The 23,400-nt window shown below is 42.7% G+C and overlaps 1 protein-coding gene across 2 annotated transcripts in view; it reads left to right on the forward strand.

Moving 5' to 3' along the window:
• Window positions 1-23,400, forward strand: part of LOC117457704 (nck-associated protein 5-like) — a 159,140-nt gene that overhangs the window by 61,060 nt on the left and 74,680 nt on the right. For both annotated transcript variants that reach the window (XM_034097914.1, XM_034097923.2), the window contains one exon: window positions 11,381-11,444. In XM_034097914.1, coding sequence (XP_033953805.1) covers window positions 11,381-11,444 — 64 coding nt within the window. The remainder of the gene's footprint in view (window positions 1-11,380; window positions 11,445-23,400) is intronic.

Below are 23,400 nucleotides of genomic sequence, written 5' to 3' on the forward strand. Positions count from 1 at the left end.
ACAACAGTTTCCAATGCACTCGACATACTCGTATACATTTTAAAACATAACAGGAAAGAGAATGAGCAGCGCACATACATGCACTTCAGAATAAAAGCATTTCCTGTCAAACAGTTCACTCTTAACTATGTTCAGGCTGTTTATTGAGGGACTGGACAGCAAATTAATATCAAGTGATGCATCAAATGAAATGGAATGCATGATCTCCGCTTCATAAATTAGGAATAGATAAATGAATACTCACACACATATGTAACCCAGGGGTGTGTAGCAGGAGAGATGTGGTTTTTCGAGTGCTCCAATTTACTGTACTTTTGTTTCTATTATGTGTGAACCGGCCATGTGTCTGCCTCTTCAAAGGGCTACTGTTTGCCTCTCTGAAAACGATGTGTCGACAGTCGGTGTAAAACAGTATAGCCTTTGCACAGTCTCCATGAGTCAGCAGAAGCTTCCAGTAGTACGGTACAGAAGCTTCCAGTAGTACGGTACAGAAGCTTCCAGTAGTACGGTACAGAAGCTTCCAGTAGTACGGTACAGAAGCTTCCAGTAGTACGGTACAGAAGCTTCCAGTAGTACGGTACAGAAGCTTCCAGTAGTACGGTACAGAAGCTTCCAGTAGTACGGTACAGAAGCTTCCAATAGTACGGTACAGAAGCTTCCAATAGTACGGTACAGAAGCTTCCAGTAGTACGGTACAGAAGCTTCCAGTAGTACGGTACAGAAGCTTCCAATAGTACGGTACAGAAGCTTCCAATAGTACGGTACAGAAGCTTCCAGTAGTACGGTACAGAAGCTTCCAGTAGTACGGTACAGAAGCTTCCAGTAGTACGGTACAGAAGCTTCCAATAGTACGGTACAGAAGCTTCCAGTAGTACGGTACAGAAGCTTCCAGTAGTACGGTACAGAAGCTTCCAGTAGTACGGTACAGAAGCTTCCAGTAGTACGGTACAGAAGCTTCCAATAGTACGGTACAGAAGCTTCCAGTAGTACGGTACAGAAGCTTCCAGAAGTACGGTACAGCAGTAAATGTTAGTCCCTGTTCCCCAATTACTAAAACCCAGGCCAGCTAGGGTGTCAAATGCAGAACAATGGCTGCAACGTGTGCCTTTGCTGAAGTATGCATGTGCCTTTTTACTACTGAACATGTTGAGGCGGCTAAAATAGTGCTGGATTTTTATTAAAGGTCCCGTATTATACTGTTTTTCATTAATATATTATAGGTCTCAGATATATACAAACATGTCTCTGAAGTGTTTGGCTCCAAATACCAAACAGATCATGCATTGGAGCATCCCATAATTCCCTCTGTTTCAGCCCTGTTTCCAAAGTGCTGATTCTCTGTCTTTTACTTGATAGAAATAAGGAGCCCCTCCCCACGCCCCTCTGAGAGATATTTGGTTAAAAAGAACACAATGGTGCTCTAGGAGGAGATTCAGGTGATAAGGAGGGCGGGTGTTACCTTGGTTGGTGATTGGCTAATGGTTATGACATCATAAAGTGGCCAAAATTGGATCAGCTCATTTTCAGACAGGTTTTTATATAAATGGATCAGTACGGAAAGTGAGCTAATCTTTTTTCCTGAAACTTTCAGAATCTCTTTACACAGAGGGGACACATGTTTATGTATACAATATATGAAAAAGTAGATTTTGAAAAATAGGTGACCTTTAAACTACCATAAAGCCGTTTACCTTTATGCTAACAGTAATTGTAATGTACATTTGAGTATTATGGTCAGTTCCAATTCCCTCCTGACAAAAAGTTGGATCAACCAATCATCTTGTTCAACCCTCAGGGAGACGCAGCGTGTGTTGAAATAAGAGAGGCTTCTCTTAGCAATCCACAGGCGCCTTTAAATGCACCAGTATTTGCTCTGACAGATTTAGAAAGGCTGCGTCCTACAATTATCACATAGCAATTGGCCACGTCTGCAGAGGTGATAAAAAACATTGAGACTTTGAAATGTATCTTGGCAGAAGTATCAGAAAACAGGTTATGCTTATCGTGTCTGAATCCACTTCACGAAATGCAGGTAAACTCCTAAATCATGAGGTAATTGTAGTCCGTTACGAAGGGAGCTTTACTTAAACTGAATTATGTGATTCAGGCGAGACGACCATCGCTGGAAGAACTGAGACGGGATCATTACCTGTTGGAATGTAAGCGTGGAATTCCTTTTTGATAAGCTCAATTTCAGAATAAGGTGTGTCTCAAGATTAGTTTTCTCTTCTGCGTTGTGTAGCTCTTTCTCTCACTCATCTCTCTTTCATGATGTGTGCATAAAAGATTCAAAATGGTGTGTCTGTGCATATTTCTGCCCGTGTGTTTGCACATGTGTGTTCACGCATGTGTTTACGCGTGCCCCTTGTGTGATCACGTCTAGCACCGTGCCCTTTTCTTTACAAAAAAACCCTCCCGTCACACAGGCAGGCGGACATTTTTAAAGCACATCTGCTTCATCCACAATGTTTCGTTTTCGTCTGGAAAAGAATGCGTGTCTGTGGCCCAGAAACAATTGAGGTCAGGCCTTTGCTCGCAGAATGAGAACACATTTAGGGAGACAGACTGACAGGGTGCATCCACGAGTGCATTCCTCAGAGCTCAGGAGGAGTCTCTGAAGATTCCTCACCTCTGAATTTCGCTGCTTCATAAGTTTAGAGATGCAGTTCACAGAATCTTTATTTTTTAAACTTTTTATTTTTATTTTAAGAAAATATTCACAAAGCATACTTTTAACAACAAATCTGAAAAGAAATAATAAAATAAGATTAATAATAATGTTACAAATAAAATAATAGATACATTATTAATACTCAGGTATACATTAATTCATTATAATGTTCTATACTTAACCCATTGTTCCCACCTTTCCTCAAAGACACTGAAACTTTTTTCATATATTAACATTTTAAATTGTGTACCCCGTTTATCTAGGCCCTTTTTGTTTTGTTCTGTGGGACTGCGGGAAACGGTATCTCGAGATTTCTGGATGTATAACACATGTAGTAATTTTTGACAATAAAGCTGACTTTGACTTGAGATATGCATTTGGTTTCTAATTCTCATAGTTACATAGATTTCATTTACTAGGTTATTCCATTGTGAAGTTATTATCTTTTAGCCAGTTCCTTCGTTGATGATCGCTATTCTAATGACCAGAAATAGGTAGGAATCTTTTTTTTGTATTTCCTCTGGTGTTTGTCTCCAGTAATAGGGGTTCTTATTGAGAGAACTTACAAAGATATTGGACATTTATCTTCAAACTGTTTCCCCAGAAGTCTCCCAACACATGACAGGCCCCAAAGATGTGCACCGCATTCTCTCCAGCATTTGGAAGTGAGGTTCTGTTTGTATTTACTTTGAATTTGGGGTGTCTTAAAGTATCGAATGAAAATCTTCCATGTGTATTCTTTCCAGTAGTTTGAGTTGGGTGTGTTATGAATGTTTTTGTACATTTGTTCCCTATCTACTACCGGTATATTGCAGGATATTTCATTAATAATACTGCATGTGATGTGGTCTTACAGAATGACGCATTTAAATCATTGCCCTCACTCTGATTAGGCTCCCTTACGTTGTTTACAAGTCATTTCCTCAGTCTGATGATTGCACCCATCCATCATGGGATCATACCTCCTGTCAGAGACATACAGTAATGTGTAATTATAATATCAGAGCCGGGACTCCCCGAGGCTCTGATGTTATCACAGAAAGAAAGCATACACAACTCAACATGTTGTTGACTTTGGATACATCTAGTTGCTTATCGCCATCATCTCCACTCGTTGGAGTGCATGACTCAGTGTGGTGCACACGTGTCCAAACAGAACTCCGTATGTTACAATACACATTTATACATTAAGACATAAATAAAAGCACAACCAACAATATATATAAAATAATATATGTTGCATTGCTGGAGGAGCTCAGGTCAGAATCATTTCATTGCCCTTTCCACACTGTAGCGATATGACAATAACACCGTTTGAATGTTGAATCCTCACAAAGTGAAGACATCTGAAGGCCACATGGCAGCATGAGAGGCATGTGTTCTTTGTGTGCTGCTCATCACATTTCACCTCGTCAATAATTGATGATCTGCCGTGGTGAGGTAGGCTTCATTGTGCCGGGATGGGTTGGGTGGGTGCTGACATGTGGCTCCTGTTTTCCCGCTGCTCCCCGGGTGCAGACGGGGGTCCGTGGCGGGAGACAGGAGGTCAGGAACCAGCTGTGGTCCAGGCGACGGAAACAGGCGCAGGTCAGAATGCCGCTCGCCATTTTCTTGGTGATTGATAGGAGCTGCCTAATGTGTTGGGACCAATTGAACAGTCACAGATGTGCAAACCCCGCCCCTTAGAGGCTTGACGCAGTGTTGCCACTCAGGGCATGTTGGTGTTTGACTGCAGAAAGGATCATTCACATCTTAAAGGAACAACGCTTTGATGATGTGGTGTTAATACTAAGATGAAGTCAAGAGGTCAGGTGTGATATAATCAGAATCAAAATACCTGTATTCATCCGACAGAGGGGAAATCTCCATTGTTACAGAACACATAGCCATACATATTAATAAATAAAAATATTAATGATAAAAGTAGAAATCACACACATTACAATTTACAAAAGTCACAGTTTTTTTTTTTTTTTTTTAAATAAAGTGTAGCTTCAATAAAGTAGTGTGATATCTGGTAGTAGAGCGTACAATTGGAAGTATATATTGCAAACTTGCAAAATTAGAGTTGTGCAATGTTTAAAAATGATACATTTTTCATCTATAAATATGTACACTTCATTTTCAGGACCTCCATGTTTGCAAATCCATGTTTTTTAATCCCATCTCGCCTCCAGCCTCCTGGCAGATCTGTTTTCCTACCAGGCTGGGTTGGATGTTATAACTTATCAAACGCCTCACTAAGCTCATTGTCGCACTCTGAGGGCCGGAGTTGAAATCCTGGATGGGTACAGAAGGTTACATAACACGGCCGTAGGAGGATTAAGGATAGGAATGACCGGTCCGAAATCCGCGCCAAATTGTATCCCGAGTCCCTCTGAACAGGAAGCACTATGTGGGCCACGGGGATTGCGTGCTAGCAGGGCTTTTAACCCAGCAGGAGTGCAGACGCTAATACATAAATGCATGGCAGCGCTGCTCTCATCCAAACATTTATGCATCCCTCACGACCACTCTGTACATCTGGGGTTCAGAAACCATTGAGATGTTTAGCTCGCCTTAAGCCTCCATGTCAATATTGCAGTTATAGTTGTGCATCTTTTATACATCCTGCAGGGACAAGGCTGTCGCATTATGTGCCGTTTAATCTGTTTACATCAAAGTCAAAGTTATTGTCAATCTGTTTGTGTGTACAGACAGAGAGATCGAAATGTCCCACAATCCCCAATACAAAATACAAATATATATACCAATATGTATACAAATATGTATACAAATATGTATATCCCTGTGTGTATATATACACAATCAACAGACACATTAAAGGTCTCCTATTGTACTGTTTTGCATCAATATATTATAGGTCTCATATCTATGCGAGAGATTTGGTTAAAAAGAACTCAATGGCGCTCTCGGAGGAGATTCAGGTGATAAGGTGTGGGGGGGGGGGGGTTACCTTGGTTGCTGATTGGCTAATCGTTACACAACCCAACAAATCGTTATGACATCACAAGGTGGCCAAAATCTGATCAGCTCAATTTCAGAAAGGTTTCTATAGAAATGGATCAGGACAAAAAGAGAGTGAATCTTTGTTCCTGAAACCTTCAGAGTCTCTTTCCACAGAGGGGACACATGGTGATGTAGAAGAGACGTGAAGAAGAGGGGACACATGGTGATGTAGAAGAGACGTGAAGAAGAGGGGACACATGTTGATGTAGAAGAGACATGAAGAAGAGGGGACACATGTTGATGTAGAAGAGACGTGAAGAAGAGGGGACACATGGTGATGTAGAAGAGACGTGAAGAAGAGGGGACACATGGTGATGTAGAAGAGACGTGAAGAAGAGGGGACACATGTTGATGTAGAAGAGACATGAAGAAGAGGGGACACATGTTGATGTAGAAGAGACGTGAAGAAGAGGGGACACATGGTGATGTAGAAGAGACGTGAAGAAGAGGGGACACATGTTGATGTAGAAGAGGCAGGAAAAAGTGGATTTTGCATAATAGGCGACCTTTAAGACATAAATAAAAGCACAACAATCAATATATACAAACTAACAGTCACTTCAATATCTTTGAGAAATGTACATTAGTGCAAAAAAAAAAAAAAGTGTATGGGTTAAAGTCCAGGTCCTGTGGGGGCAGGGGGAGGGGGAGGGGGGGGAGATGGTAGCATCTTTCTACACAGAGGAGAGATTAGCCATACTTGATAATAAGACGGTGTGCTGTACTGCGGCGAAATAGGAAACGCAAGAGACAGCACTTTTTTTCTCTTTCATTATGTGCTCAACAATGTACAATGGATTAAACCACCTGTATGCAGGAGCCACGATAACAGTGATGAAAACACAGCTAAACGTCTGCCTCCCACAATGCACTTCAAAGCACATGGGTTCCGACATGTCAGCTCAGGTTGGTAAACGTTGTGATAGATCCTCCTCAGTCTGACGGGTCGTGTCTTTGCCTGCCGCCATGGAGCAAACCGTCGTGGAAGAAGCTTTCTTTGCATATGAAAAGGAGGGAAGTGATATTTGAGGTGCGTGTGGGCGGACAGCAGATGAACACATATGAGAAGAAAACTTGTATTTGGTGACTCACTGTTGGTGCATATGAAAGAAAGTCAGCCTTGTTTTAAAGGTCCAATCAATATGTTCTCAAATAAGTCAGGAGAAGATGATATAATATATTGATGAAAAACAGTATAATAGGGGACCTTTAAAATCTCATATTTATATCAAATCCAAGGTCCTTATGCCTCTTGCTAGATTAGCTTTTGAAACACTGGAGAATATGAGTGTGGAAAGAGAGGGGGGGTTGTATTGGAGGGAGGGGGGGTGGTTGTCAGCTGGTTCGGCCCGCTCCACTGAAGCTCGGCGGGGGTTAGGCCTCCGGTGCTTTCAGGTGATTCCAGGTCAGTGGGAACTGCTGGAGGTTCCACGTCGACACTGCTCATGATCGGCCGCTGAAACGAACTCAGCCAAGCTTTATGTCGGAGCGCAGGGGAAGGAAAACAGTAGAGGAGGAATGTATACACAGGTCAACTGTCAGCCTGAGCTTTCATCACATGCTCCGATGTACAGGATAAAGGCATGGACTGGGGCCTGAAATAATTCCCATTTAGTCAGTCAAGTGTGAAATACACACAGCGTATGAATCGAGCTTCCCGTTCTCCTTTGCAAAGAAGCCTTCTCTCCAGCAATACGGGGTGCTTACGGAAGCTTTCGAACCGCTCATGGTGCCCGATATCCCTTATTACTTTACCGTGAGAATGGGTGGAAATACAGCTCCAATTCTTTCCTGCTCTTTTTATTTTCACCTTATGCCTTGTTTTAACACGCCGCTGGGACGAAAACATTTCCCATATTGAGATCAACAACGTACATCTTTCCATATCGCTCAAGATGAAGCAGTCAACGGCAGATCACTGTGTGTCCGTGACCTCGTGGAGACATATTCATTAGGATTTCTATTTGTTATGACGCCATCATAACAATGTTTTTTGTATATTCAACAACTGTCCTAGCAAGAGATGGTTTGATATGAACAGCCTTCTCGTAGGACCCTATTTCGGAGTGATTGCAAATGTGCACATGCAACTAACTAAAACATCGTTTAGCAGATTACATGTGACTTGCATCCCGCTCGATTGCTGTTGAAACATCACATCATTCCACGTCAGCGGCCAGTTGGATGCAAATGTCACCGGTGAGCGTAGAACCAGAATACTGTTTTGACTGCCGCTTGTGCCAGTTACTATAATTACGTTTAACACAGAATGTCAAATTGCTCTATATTTGGCGATGATTTTCTTTCTCCAGGGCACATTTGGCTCATGCTCCGCTGCTCCGAGAACATGCCTGTGCATAAGTGGGCTGAAACTTAACCCCTTACAGGCCGACGCTCAGCCATAACACAGACTGGAGGAATGCCAGGCCGCTGTTAAACAAAACAATATCTGAGCTGAGACCATCCAGACACTTTTTCCTTTGGCACTTTCCTCTCCAGGTAATGTCACGGCTTCAAGCATGTTGTAATAGAAAGAGACGCATTGTGTAACGGAGTGTATTAGTCAGTCTCAGGTGGCGTCACACACTTTCTCACACACATATTTACGAGCAGAGGTGGGAAGGTGTGGAGTACACATACTTCGTTACTGTACTTAAGTACATTTTCCTGTTATCAGTACTTTACTCCACTACTTATTGTTCTGACGACTTTTTACTTTTACTTCTTATATTTTGAACTCAAATACCTGTACTTTTTACTTCTTACATGTTGAACTCAAATACCTGTACTTTTTACTTCTTACATGTTGAACACAAATACCTGTACTTTCTACTTCTTACATGTTGAACACAAATACCTGTACTTTCTACTTCTTACATGTTGAACTCAAATACCTGTACTTTCTACTTCTCACATGTTGAACACAAATACCTGTACTTTCTACTTCTTACATGTTGAACTCAAATACCTGTACTTTCTACTTCTTACATGTTGAACCCAAATACCTGTACTTTCTACTTCTTACATGTTGAACACAAATACCTGTACTTTCTACTTCTTACATGTTGAACTCAAATACCTGTACTTTCTACTTCTTACATGTTGAACACAAATACCTGTACTTTCTACTTCTCTCATGTTGAACACAAATACCTGTACTTTCTACTTCTCTCATGTTGAACACAAATACCTGTACTTTCTACTTCTCTCATGTTGAACACAAATACCTGTACTTTCTACTTCTCTCACGTTGAACACAAATACCTGTACTTTCTACTTCTCTCATGTTGAACACAAATACCTGTACTTTCTACTTCTCTCATGTTGAACACAAATACCTGAACTTTCTACTTCTTACATGTTGAACACAAATACCTGAACTTTCTACTTCTTACATGTTGAACACAAATACCTGTACTTTCTACTTCTCTCATGTTGAACACAAATACCTGTACTTTCTACTTCTCACATGTTGAACTCAAATACCTGTACTTTCTACTTCTTACATGTTGAACACAAATACCTGTACTTTCTACTTCTCTCATTTCCCAAACAGCTGGTTCCTTTAGTCTGAATGTGTGTTTGGTGCGTGATCATTATTATTTAGAGTCATTGCGTGCCACTGCCTATTGATGTGAACACGATCCGTGTATCCATCACTTCCTGGTCTTCTCTAAAGAAGAGGGACCAATGGAAACGTTGTCATGTTGCCGTTGTTCAGGAAACATTCATTAGCTAACAATGACGTTATTGTTCTATAATATGAAGGTACTCTTTAAAACAGATGGTAGTTATGGGTACTTTTTACTTAACTACATTTCGAGGCCCATACTTCTTTACTTTTACTTGAGTGAAGAAGTTAAGTCAGTACTTCTACTTTTATCAGAATATTTTTAAACACGAGTATCTGTACTTGAGTAAAGGTTGTGTGTACTTTTGCCATCTCTGGTATTAGTCAGTCTCAGGTGGCGTCACACACTTTCACACTCACATATTTATGCGAGTGTTCACACACAAATGTAATGGATGTTCCCACGCCTACATTTCTGAATGCACAAACTTCTCCCCAACACAACACTTACACACACCCAAACACACCCCCCCTCTCCTCTGGCAGCCTTTCTTCACTTCCTCCCTGCATTTGTCACCACCTCACCGGTTGTTTCACAATCATTGTGCCGGGCTCAGCGTCGCCTCATTCAGTCGGTCCCATCAGAGTTAGCTCACACTCTCCTTTCAGTCCAGACGCTGGATTTATCCTTCCACCATACAGCTGCCTCTTAATCACCGGGGTTTTTCCCGACAGGTAAGCCCTTCAGAAACAATGATGTTAGTCATGAGTTATTGTGGGTGCTGGGGGGGTCGGCGAGGCGTGGGGTGTCTGCTGCGCTGAAGAAATGTGAGAAATGTGCAGGTGATTGTGATTACTTGTGGCCGTCTGCTGTATGGCTTCCTTCATTAGGTCCCGTGGTGCCATATTAGGGAGCTGTGATGTATTCTTGTGAGCTAAGAATGTCTGGAACAATACTTTGACACAATATTTCTTGCTTTTATTCTGGAACATGCTTTACCCAATAATTTTATTGTATTTTTTTCCAGATTTTACTTGATTTTGTGGTAGATTTTGATACTTTGTCATATTTTTCCCTCATATATATAAAAAAAAAAAATAATTGTAAACTTATGCAAGCAACACCTGGGTCCACGACTAATTCCTTTTTTGGACAAAAGCTGATCTGTAATAGTTGCTAATGAATGCATCAATTAGCTTAATGAATGACTTGATTAGCATAGTTGCTCTGTCTATAAGGATGCTAATTGGCAGACACCTCTTGTGTCAAAACACTGTGTTGACATTTAGAGCCCAGTCTGTACATCTTTATGAATGCTAATGCAGTATTTGACATTAGAATGAATGTGTTTCTGGTCTTGAACCAGCAGATTCAAACACACGTTGCACCGCCAGAGGAAACCTTTTATCCTTTATCCATCCTTAACACTTTTGCTGTACTCTCAGACACTTGCAGAAGGACAGGCTTTCAACAAACAGGCTCATCTGTCAGATGCAGGCTTGGCTGGTCCTGGAGCAGTGCTTCAGTTGTTGTGACTCCTCAGGAGAGGCCATAAGACAGGGTTCTCTATTACCCGTGCTACTGTGCCAAGATTCATTGTGTGTGTGTGTGTGTGTGTGTGTGTGTGTGTGTGTGTGTGTGTGTGTGTGTGTGTGTGTGTGTGTGTGTGTGTGTGTGTGTGTGTGTGTGTGTGTGTGTGTGTGTGTGTGTGTGTGTGTGTGTGTGTGTGTGTGTGTGTGTGTGTGTGTGTGTGTGTGTGTGTGTGTGTGTGTGTGTGTGTGTGTGTGTGTGTGTGTGTGTGTGTGTGTGTGTGTGTGTGTGTGTGTGTGTGTGTGTGTGTGTGTGTGTGTGTGTGTGTGTGTGTGTGTGTGTGTGTGTGTGTGTGTGTGTGTGTGTGTGTGTGTGTGTGTGTGTGTGTGTGTGTGTGTGTGTGTGTGTGTGTGTGTGTGTGTGTGTGGCAATATTGGGTCTTTTTTGTCCTTGAAATAATAACATTTTTGGGGAAAAGACTTTGATTTGGTGGAACAAAAATGTGAAAACCTTGGTGTCAATCGCTCGCCGCTGTCACACATTATGCAATGATCACACATTTGACTAACTCTTATTTCCTTTCCTTCTTGCCCTTCAGGGAAAAGCTGGCCGTGGCTCGCCTGCAGAGGGAAGTCGCACGGAGCAAGAGTGAAGGAACAATGGTAAAGTACAGTGCTGCTCCTCCACTATAATTTAGACTTAGCCAACAAAGCCACAGTATGGTCCGCTCACACACAGACACACACTGTCCTGCTGAGCCAAGCCGTACCATTGGCTAAAGCCAATCTTTAGTATCTCAACAGTTCCAAAGTGGATCTTAAAGAACTGATGGAAAGTCTATTAAAGGTCACCTATTATACAAAATCCACCTTTTCATGTCTTTTATACATAAACATGTCCCCTCAGCGTTAAGAGATTCTGAAAGTTCAGGAAAATAGACCCCCTCTCTTTTTGTCCTGATCCATTTATATATGTCTGAAACAGGGCTGAAACAGAGGGGTTTATGGGATGCTGCAATGATCTGTTTGATGTTTCAGCCAAGCACACACTAGATAGGACACCTATAATATATGATGAAAAACAGTATAATAGGGGACCTTTCAAATGAAATGCAGTGTTATAGTAGCATCATTTAATAATACAACATATCTGTGTGAAGAATCCAAGCCCTGTCAGGTGTTTTAAAGTCCATGATACGGAGACCTTGTTGGACTTGATGTCCTATTAGCAGTTGTTTTGGATCCGCTCCAGCCGTGGTGCTCCTGCACAACAGGTACTCGGATGCACAGTCATGCTTTGTAACATTCTGAATCTGAGGCTTAAGCTTGTCAACACTGCATTGTGCCGAGCTTGACAGGATACCGCTGATATTGCGCTTTCACTCGTGTAAGCAGTGCCGAGAATTCAAAAGGTAGGGATCAGTACGTGTACACAAGTGTATATTTTAGATTTCTCTTTGTCCCGGAGTGTGCTTACTGTACAGCATGTGTGCAGGTCAGAAAGTGAAACACGTGAGGACGCGGCGCTGAGCTGATTGCCGGCTCTAACCAGCTGTTTGACTCTTTCTATGGCAGCGGGCCTAAAGCAACATACACTGTGAGAGTTTCTCACTTTGTTTTGTGTTTCTCTATTGATCCCTGAAGCTGGAATGCTGTTTCTTTTGCTTCTGGCCTAACCGCAGAGTTTAAGGTCAGATCACGGGTTCAGATAGCGATTCCTGGAGTTCTTCAGTGGATTGCTCAAGGGCGCTTCAGGTTTGAAATCTACGGAGGGATCTACCACGTTATTTCTGTAGATTTTCACTACACACATTCACGTCGAGACAATCTCAAAGTAGATGGGTTTTTCCAGTGTCAATGTTAAAGAGTGTGCAGTGATGTTCAGGAACATGTCGCGGACAGACTGACTCAGAGTAAAGGAGATAGGAGACATCCAATCCCCTGCCTTACTGACCTCTCTTTGACTCTTCCTATGCCGTCATCCATGTTATGTATGTGAAACGAGAAGGTTCGGTATTGATTTCCACGGTGGGGAGATATACGTGTAGATGGACGGAATGTGTGCAACAAATCACTGCAGAGCATCAGAGTCATGTGGGCAGCTCTCCATGTTGGATAGTGGGAATACACATGGCTAAGCTGATCAGATATGGTCACTTTCACTCTTCACGTTCACCATCATCTTGTAGAATACTTAGTTGATACCACCTTTTCATTCTCTTCGGTACCTTATCCTACCTTTTATAAACATCCTATTTCCTGTTAATACCCAAACCTCACCTTCTCCTGGCACACTAACCATGCATCCTCTGACCTAAATATCACCCAAAAATAAATATATATCGCCCTCTATGCCACTCCAGTCTCAGTATGACATGCTTATTATGACTTTATAGACGAGTTTCAATTTTCTGCGCAATGCACAGGACTGAGAAAGCGAGGGATGGGTTATCTGTGCCAGACGGGAGGAGGGTGAGGAATGGTGGTGTATGAAGAAAGAAAGAAAGGGAGGAGGAGGAGGGGGGGATATCACTAAGCTCCATTTGAAATTGGGATTATCCCCGTCGGAGTCTCCCTTGCACTCTCTCCCTGGCATTCCTCAGGCACGGCTCTTCAATAGAAACCGAAAAAGAGGCTGCTGCATCAAGGAGATAATTGTCAGTGGGAACCAGCCTGTGCCCCGCAGACCCCCCCCCAGTACCCTGGCGCCCATTTTATGCCCGCTTCGCTTCCCCCAACCCCCATCTTCACCCACAGAGAGATCAAAAAGAATCGTGGACTTTTTGAAGTGGCTCGGTATCTGATACCTTCCTCTCTACATCCATTAGTGTGTTCTGTGAAACGCGATCAGAAAGCCCCCCCCCCCCATCACAGTCCTTGCTTCTTCTGTCCGCGGGGACGCACCGTTACTGTTCCTCTGTGATGGAAAAGAATGTATCTTTATGATTGTGCAAGGACGCAATGGCAAGCCTCAGGCCTCAGTGATAACGGCGTGAGTGGAAATGAAACGGCATTAACAGTTTACTGGGGAGCGTGCGTCTGTAATTGGCTCTCCTGTTGTTAAACACGGAGTAGAGCACAACACTCTTTGTTATGGACCATTTGGGAGAATCACATGAACCCTTTTAAATACTGAGTATATCCCATCATACGGTTGCTTTTGTTTGGACTGATATACTCCAACAACCACCAGATCTTCTCTGATTGTTCTCCAACTGGATATCACAGTTTAGACATGGTGTATCGGGGTTGAGCGAAGCAGGCAGGACTCAAATGCAGATGTCCTTTATTCCAAGGCCAACGCGTCAAAGACAGAACACTACCCCGTGACACAGTCAAAGACAAACAAGGAACCAACAATGACAGACAGAAAAACCAGAACTTAAATACACACAAGACTAATCACACAAACGAGACACAGGTGAGGAACACAATCGGGTCATCAGACAGACGGAAGGCAACAGGCAAGGCGGGGGGTGAACACTTTTCAAAATAAAACTTTTGGCGTGCTCCTATCATGCAAAATGCACTTTTGTATGTCTTTTATACATTAATATGTGTCCCCGGTGTCAGGGAACTCACAAAGTGTCAGAAAATAAAACCCTCTCTCTTTCCCTTCGTACCCAAATCTCTAAAAACGGGGGTACAACGGAGCTGATCCAGATTTGCTGCCGATATGACGAAATATCGTAAATGTGGACCCACGGCCCAATCAGAAACGTCGCTATCGGAAACAATGCGCAACGTTTTGGAAGTAATATGGTCTTTGTTTACATTAGCAAGCAGCGCTAACACTCAGAGCTAACCTGTACTGGAGAGAGTAAGTGTAAAGAAGCAGGAAATAAAAAGGAACTCACCTTGTGGTAAACCCGCAAGAGAAGAAGCATTTGAGCTCCATACTGTTTCAGAAATAATCCTAGATGTGGTTTGGAACATGATATGGCGTTTTTTGTAAAGCTACAGATCCAGAATCAGTGTTTCTCTAACGGGGCTGAAATAGAGGGATATGAGGGATGTCTAAAATGCATGATCTGTTTGGTATTTTGAGCATAGACATGTTTCTTATATCTTTGTATGTATCTGAGTCCCGTAGTATATGCCTAAAAGTAGCATGATAGGAGATCTTTAAAACCTGTATAAGGAAAACCGAGGTTTATCCCGATTGGGTGTTTGGTAGAGCACAGCGCATGGTTTATTCTGCCTCCATCCACCTCCAACAAGCCTGCCCCTGTGCGACTCTCGCTGCTGTAGGGTTTTCTCTGGAATTCCTCACACCCCAAAAACCAAGAGGCGTGGTACAGGGCAGGGCTGCTCTCCGTCTCCCCGCTCTCTTTTGATGCCACTCTGAAGTGCAGGATGCCTGGTTTCCTGTCGGGGAGAAAACAGGAGGGCACATGGCGGCTCGTAAAGGCTGAGCCTTTCCATTTAAAAACGGCATTTAAAAACTGTTAGATTATGACCACTGGAAACGGCTGTCTAAACAACATGGAAAAATAAATCATCTGGCTTCGAGAGACTTTATTTTCCTTTGGGCTTTGCGGACGCTCACTGATATCTGAGCTTAAACAGATACACACATACAGTAGATCCTCACATGGGTTTTTTTCCCGGGACGATAAATACATCGTGAACGATAAAGACATGTTTTGGCTTGCTTAATCGTGTTCTTATTTCAAATCTGATTTCTCTAGAGTATTTCATGTAGAAAATAAAGTTAAGATAAGAATGAAGCTGCATTTGTGAATATCAAGTGGGAGCGGGTGGCACAGCAGGGTGAAATAGGCCCTGGAGCCAGGATAAGAATCAGCTAAAAACAGATTTATCATGCGCTGCAGTCTGCATGATTCATGTGACATAGATTATAAAACTGCATCAAGGAAAGAAAGTTGTTTCGAAAACGGAATACCCCTCTTAATAAGTCATTTGGTAACACAGTGAACAACACTGCGTCTTTTCCTCATCTGGATCAAACCATGATTTAATTGCTTTTGCTGTAATTAAAGCATATCATGGTTTATTTGACAATGATTAATTCATGTACCATAAAAAGCAACTTTGAGGCTGGACATCTTTTGTAGTGTGCTCTCAGCAGATAAAGAAGGTTTTCGAGGGGGCTCCCAGCTTTTAAAAGACTGGGGGTCCTCATGGAGATCCGGCGCGTTGAGGGACCTTCTAAGAGCGTTCCTGACAGCTGTTTGGAGGGTGGGTGACAGCGTGGCGGCTTGGGGGGCACAGGGGGAATCAGGTGCCGTCTCCGCAGATTGGCCTTATCAGCCACGGACAGCGGTGAGGGCCAATAGGACCCCCCCCCCCCCCTAATTCGCTGCACATTCACCAGGTGACAAGCGCTGACAGCCAGGCTCAAATCGCATCTCCACACCGTCCCTCTCGCCAGTTTGTGACTGAATGACTCGCAGTGCGTGGGTTGGGGGGGGGGGGGGCTCCCTTGGCAATGATAAATGGGCCACTCGTATTGGTTTAGCATATTCCTGGGGTGTATTATTTGCTATAGTGCCCGCGGCTGTCTAACAGAGAAGTGGTTCACTCTAATGTAGTGGCTCTCCATGAAAATTGAATTGATACAGCCCTGGGGGACACAGATTTTTGAGTGGATAAAACACTGTTTTATTTCAATAACGAGCAGAAAACACCAGTCGAACGAACATATGTAACAATATACGCCCCAGATATACTTTCAATGCAACTTAATTGAAGGTGTTTTTTACGTCTGTTTTCACTGTGTCCTAATGATGGTTTTTCTCGCCTGACATGTGGCCCAAATATTTCCCTTTCATTTGAATGACTGACACACACACACACACACACACACACACACACACACACACACACACACACACACACACACACACACACACACACACACACACACACAGCCAAGTGGCATGTTTTATTTATGATGAAGAACCTGCAGCGTGTCTGTGTCCCTGATGTTTGCTTTAGCAGCGAGCCAGAGATCCGCTCCCGGCCTTTGATTAGGCAAAAAGCTCCAACGGGGGGGGGGGTTCTGTGTAATGAAGAGATGATTGAGCCCCCTGAACTGTACCCCAAACTCTGCAGGAACACAAATACAGTTGCAGATGGACCATACAGAGCCAGAGCCATGGTGATGGCACCGTGTACACATGCACTTAACCTGATCATATTGTAGCCTTTTCTTTTATTGGAGGCAGCATTGCAGGCACAACAAGGACAGGCAGGGGTCTCTAATTAATTTAGAGTCCTCTGTGGGTCTTGGTGGGTATCAGGGGGGCACGAGTCTGCTAGTAGCTAGGATGAATACCATTACCATCTAATGCTGTCCAATTACAGAGGCAAGGTTCATTCTGGGCTCCACTGCAGATAATACAATTGTGTATGTCGATACGGACGGGAGGAAGCAGTATTACTGTATATGTTGCACACATACATTTGTTGTCTCTTCTATCCCGGATTTTTCATTTATTTGGATACATTTTAGTGTATTAAAATCAATAGCATCCAGCAGTCCATTCAATCCCAAGCTTAACATGATGGTGATAAATTCTGTCATATCTAGATGGATACATTTTTTGATCAACCAGGAAATGAAAAGCAGCCCAACAGAGGTCAAATGTAATCCTGAAACACCCAATCTGGGCAAATATATGGCTCAGTAGACCAGTATAAAATCCTGCCTTGGCCATTTTATAGATTACTTAGCCTATTCCATTTGATATTGCTTTTTCCCCCCCACAACCACCGTATTGTTTGATAGAGCTGGCTTTGTTTGATCGTTGCTGCCAGTTTTAAATCAGGAACATGTTGCCCTCCGCAGGACAAACAGGGTAGTGCATCTCATCCATCCACAGCCATGACATACAGTCAAGTGAGAGGATTATCTCCTCAAGCATCGGATTAACTACAAGTCAACGTTCTCACAGAAAGTTGCCCGGCCTGTTTTCGCTCACATCCCATCACCGCGTTGACGTTGAGATCTCTTCCCAGGGCATTGCATCAGGCGTGTTGCCCTTCGTAAGGTCTCAACATAAAGAATATGCTTTCAATTAGCATACTCTTTACCACAGAACAAAAGGCAGTGAAGTTTGCGTAGACTATAAACATTTCAACCGAGAAAAACTGTAATGTATTGCTAGGGATTTCTGGCCGCATAAAGATATGGTAATCTTTGATTTAATGGCTTTGGGCCTTGTTAAGTTGCTGAAATTATATATTGAACAAAAGCAATAGAGGGCTTGTACTACAATGTAGACCATAAATCCTGTGTTGTTATTGAGGTTGTTGGCAAGACTCTGTCAGCAGACACACAGTGGTCTATGGTTTATGCTGGGGGGGGGGGGTAGGTTAGGAACAAAAATCAGGACCAAAGCCACCGTGCTTTTGTGTGAATCCAGGCCAACTTGCTGCATAACAGTGGACACAGTAATACACGGTGCAGAGGAGAGAAGCCCTTTGTGCCTGCATTGAGGTACTTGTTATGGACGTGTGTATCATAAAGTGGCTTAGGGAACATGTACTCCAAGTAAACATTAGTAATATGCTCTGTAGGGAAAGAGATGGCAAAGGTACAAACATCCTTTACTCGAGTAGAAGTACAGATACTCTGGTAAAAGTAGAATTACAGATACTCTGGTAAAAGTAGAAGTAAATGTAAGTAGTGGAGAAAAATGTACAGTCACAGAGTATTTGTACTCGACTACTCTGTATAGGGATGACCTCCTCTACACGCTGATTTTAATTCTTTAAGGAGAGAATGTGAAGAATAGCCAGAGAGTCATTGGTTTTGCTCCAGATATATGGGCTCTTGGCAGGGGGACTATGTAATGCCTCTGTACGGCTGGGTTTACAGCGCCCATTACTCCTGACAGCGAGAGCCTCCCTGTTGTGTAAAGAGCCTGGATTTATAGCCGCAGCGAGCACCAGAACTGGTTTTAATGGTGTCAGTGTTAATATTCCCTCTCCTCCACCCGTTCGCCCAGTTACAATCTGCTTCTGTGACAGAGGAACACTATACTGTAATGAAAGATGATTCGTTGGTTGCATTCATGGCACTGTGGTCACATTTTCTAAAATGTTTGGTAATTTTCAAGCATGCTTTCCTGTTGTTTTAGTATTTTTCTTTGCGGTGTGATTTTTACGGTGTAGATTTAAATCATAGCTGCAGATGTTTATGATACGCTGAGCCGAAAGACAAACATCACTATTTTTGTGTCCATAATCCATATACCCATTTTCCAGTCAGCGTTCCTGACTCCCTCTCACCACTAGATGTCCCCACAGTGCTTGTGTAAAAAGCACATCTGAAGCCTCACACTGAATAGAGACACGCCATGAGTGGTGCCTAATACGCAGAGGTGATGTGGAGCAGGGGTGCCCACACCTTTTTGGCTGGTGAGCTACTTTTGAAATGACCAGCTCACCGAGGTCTACCAACCGAAAATAAAATCCCAAATTGCAAGGGTTGCTGAATAACACGTTTTATTTATACATGGGATAATAGGGCTGCAACAAACGACTCCTTTGATAACCGATTAATCTATTGATTAATGAAACGATGAATCGACTATTCGGACTATTACTGTACGCCTTGCACAATTTCTCAAACGCTCTTATTTAGCCATCAACTTTTAGATTTAGCTTGAGGTTGTTTTAGGCATGTGGAAACTAGCAAGGAAGACAATAAAGATGAATACTTGATTCAAAAATACATATATTATTAAATTAACTTAACAAATTGTGAACAAAATTAACTTTGCTTTTTATTTAAATAAAATAAATTGTTTGTTTGTAGCCTTTATTTAACCAGGTGAAAGCCCCTTGAGATCAAAAGATCTCTTTTTCAAGGGTGACCTGCAAAAAAAAAAAAAAATATTTCACATCAAAAGAAACAACAATGTTTTAACAAATCGTATTAAATAATGTGATGACAGAACTGTAAACAGAATAGCTGAAACTTTAACAAAATAAAGAGTAACTCTGTTACCTCATCATTAACCCATGTTTGTATAATTGTGTTAACTCCGTGTGGTGCTGCTAGCATACATAACACCTGACGTGGAAACGTTACTCGTGGATGGGGCTACAGAGCTGCTAGAAAGACAGTGGAACCCGGTGCATTCCTCCGTCTGGATGTGGAGCACTTTTACTAAATGTTTAGACACATTGCTCGTGTTACCGCCCTCACATGCTAAACACTCTTAGCAAGGAGCATTGTCCACATCGAGACGGGTAACATTTAACCACACCTTGGAGCGCTTCTCTCCGCCATCTCCTCCGTGTGTGTGTTGCTGCATGTAGCCGCGTGTGTGTAAACTGCCCCGCCCCCTCGCACACAGACGGGAGAGAGATCTCTGGATTGGAAAGGTCGAAAATACACCGACCATAAACGCATTTGTGTGTCTTTTTGCATGTTAGAAACGAGTTGGCGACACTAACGGCCCCTACACACGGCGGCGTGCGTTGCCGCTTCAACGCTTCTGCCCATTCACTTTGAATGGGGTGACGTCACGTTGCCTCGCTTTTTCGCCGAACTGAATTGTGGGTAGCATAGCGGTCCGTAGCCAGCGCCAGCCAATCAAATCCCGTTTTAGGAAAATCTGACAGCTCAAGCCGTAGCCAATTAAACCGCGTCTAAGCTGGGAGAGATATCCCGCCGTTCATTTCTATATTTCAAAAAAAGTCGGAGGAGAAACTAACTATCGCCGTAGCAAATCACCCGGTTTTGTATGACCAGACCCTCTTCACCTACCGGGATACAAACCGGAGGAACCAGGCATGGAGGGAGGTGGCAGAGACAGTGGGTGAAACTGGTAGGTTTTCGCCTGTTTGGGGAGTTTATATATATATTGCTCCAATAAAATCCCCGGGGGTTTTGGCTTTGTATGTCGGGGGCGGGAGATTCATGTGATTGGTTGTTGGTCGTGTTGCTTCTTGAATAAAATCCCCAAGCTTCTGACACGCCCAGCTCCAAGCTTTTTTTGAAGCTGTAGTGTGGACGCCCCGTGAGACTGCGAGATAATGTTTGTGTAGCAATAATACATGACCTTTCTCAACTCGCTACTCGGAGGGAAGTCGCTGTCATATCATATGCCTTGTGAACACTCCGATAATGCCTCTCCACGTTACCTTTCTTTGGCAGAGCGACGCTTGCTTTACAAATAAGGTAAATAACCTTTGAATGTGACATCTCCCATTCTGGGTGGAAGTGGTCTGTCTTTAGCTTGTTGCTCGGTCCCGACCCGCACTCATTTTGTTGTTTGTCTCTAACTTAATTTGAGTTTTCCCGGCACTTGACTGATTTTGTATCGCTTTGCATTCTGGGTTAACAGACTGGAAAGCGATAGGTCGCTTTTTCTGTCAATCAAGTAAACTCCTGAATTAAGTGGCAGGGAGGCCAAGGGAGGAGGGACCAATACCTGTTTTGTCTATTTTAACAGAGCTTGATTTTTTTTTTTTTTTTTATGAATGACTCGCGATCGACCAGCATTGCCCCGACGTACTGGGCACCTCTGGAGTCTTAACATTCAGTATCCATACTGAATAAATTAGGCATCATACACAGGATACTCCTCTCTTCTCCTCAAAGACTCCAATCACTACTATTTAGAAATATGTATGGCTTTGACTTGCATCCTTTGGTTACTATAACCCTTTAGGAACACACAGTTAGATATACACTACATGTATATAGTTTTTAGACTGTAAGTGTAAATATGAACATTGACATTGAATGTTATCTCGCTGCACTGTCATCGCTACTACCTCTGCTTTTACCACTCTTATTTGTGTCTATTTTTTACTGCAGTGAGAGTTGCCAAAGATATTTTGTTGTACTTTGTATGACGACAATAAAGATATATTCTATTCTATTGTATTCTATTCTTAAATGTACAGCATGAAAGTCAAATGATTGAATCATTTTTTGTAGAATTTATTTTACTTTTTTCCAGCTTTACAAATGAGATTAAAGGTGGGGTAGGTACGAATGGAGAAACCAGCTCGAGTGCGCTAGAATTTGAAATTACACAACCGAAAAAATGTGCCTCTTCCTTCAGACTTCCTTACAGAGTCCCTCCTCCAACACACACGAACGTGCACATGACCAATGAGGGCACGAGATAAGTTAGTGCACAGATGGAAGGCTGACAGGCAGGTAGGCCATCCAGTTATTTTAGCCGGCTCAGATGATTGGTCGTGCTTTTCACAGCGCCACGGCTTCCACAGATGAAATGTTTTAATGTATTTATTGTCAAAGCATTTAATGTATTCATTGCTATCGGGACGTTAAGAGCATTCCATGGAATATAACTAAGTGTTTCTGAAGTGAATTACCTACCCCACCTTTAAGTGCACAGCTATTTCAAATATCTTACTCAGCAATAACTTCGCAAAAGAAAATACAACTTTCCACATTTTCTTCCAGTCACTTATCTTTCCCCTCAAACTCATTTCCTGTTATTTTACTAACTTGCATTTTTATGGCAAGACGGTGACAGGTGATCACCTAACTCTTCCGCCAAGAAGAATGGGGCCAATTGCAAAACCATAATTGTCAGCTGTAGAAGAAGCCAGGCTTTGTGCGGAGACTTTGAGACGAAGCTCCTCTGCAAGTGTGTGACTGAAAAAAGTCCCTCTCAATGCCAAATGTTGCTCTCCTGAAGGAGGGAGCGTGCCAGCACAGGGCCACAGTCTTTGAAGTCGAGGACTCTTCTTTCTAATCCAGAGAAACCTCCACAGACCTCCTCATGAGGGTGATGGGGTACTCTCAACCAAACCTAGATTAAAAGTACACTTATAGGTCATAAATGAGGTTACAAAAGAATGTAAAAACTTCTGAATTGTGCATAGATACAAAGTCATAATATTTTTAAATAAATAAAGCATGCAGAGAGGAGCACAGTTTGAAGGCTATCCATGGCTGTTTCTACAGAGTATGCTGACGTTTCCTGTGAACTTTCTGTCACAGCAACAGGAGAAAAGGGGGTTCATTAGGACATTTCAAAGTAACAACAAACTGGAAGTGATGCCAATCTGCTAGCTTAATCAATCAATCAATCAATGTTTATTTATATAGCCCAATATCACAAATGTTACATTTGTCTCAGTGGTCTTCACAGTGTGTACAGAATATCAGTATGACAATACGACACCCTCTGTCCTTAGACCCTCACATCGCACAAGGAAAAACTTCCAAAGAAAACCCAGTTTAAAGGGAAAAATGGGAGAAACCTCAGGGAGAGCAACAGAGGAGGGATCCCTCTCCCAGGACGGACAGACGTGCAATAGATGCCGTGTGTAAATTGAAAAGATAATACATTTGCAACATAGGTAGTCCAAATGTTTGGAAATGCATGTGTGTATAATAGGAAGATGAATCCACGAGGATATCCATCCAGGACCTATGATCCAGGACCACAGCAACGACTCAAGATCCAGCGCTCGCGATCCAGGACACAGGACCGCAGGATCATCCATGACTCCGGATCCCAGCGTATATAGACACCAAAAAGAAAGACATTTGGGGAAGCTGGGTTAATCGGAACATGAGTGTACACGGGTATAGACAGAGAGAAGGAAGAAGTAAGATGTCCCCCGACAAACTAAGCCTATATCAGCAAAACTA

Source organism: Pseudochaenichthys georgianus, chromosome 2 (genome assembly GCF_902827115.2).
Source record: "Pseudochaenichthys georgianus chromosome 2, fPseGeo1.2, whole genome shotgun sequence".
NCBI lineage: Eukaryota > Metazoa > Chordata > Actinopteri > Perciformes > Channichthyidae > Pseudochaenichthys > Pseudochaenichthys georgianus.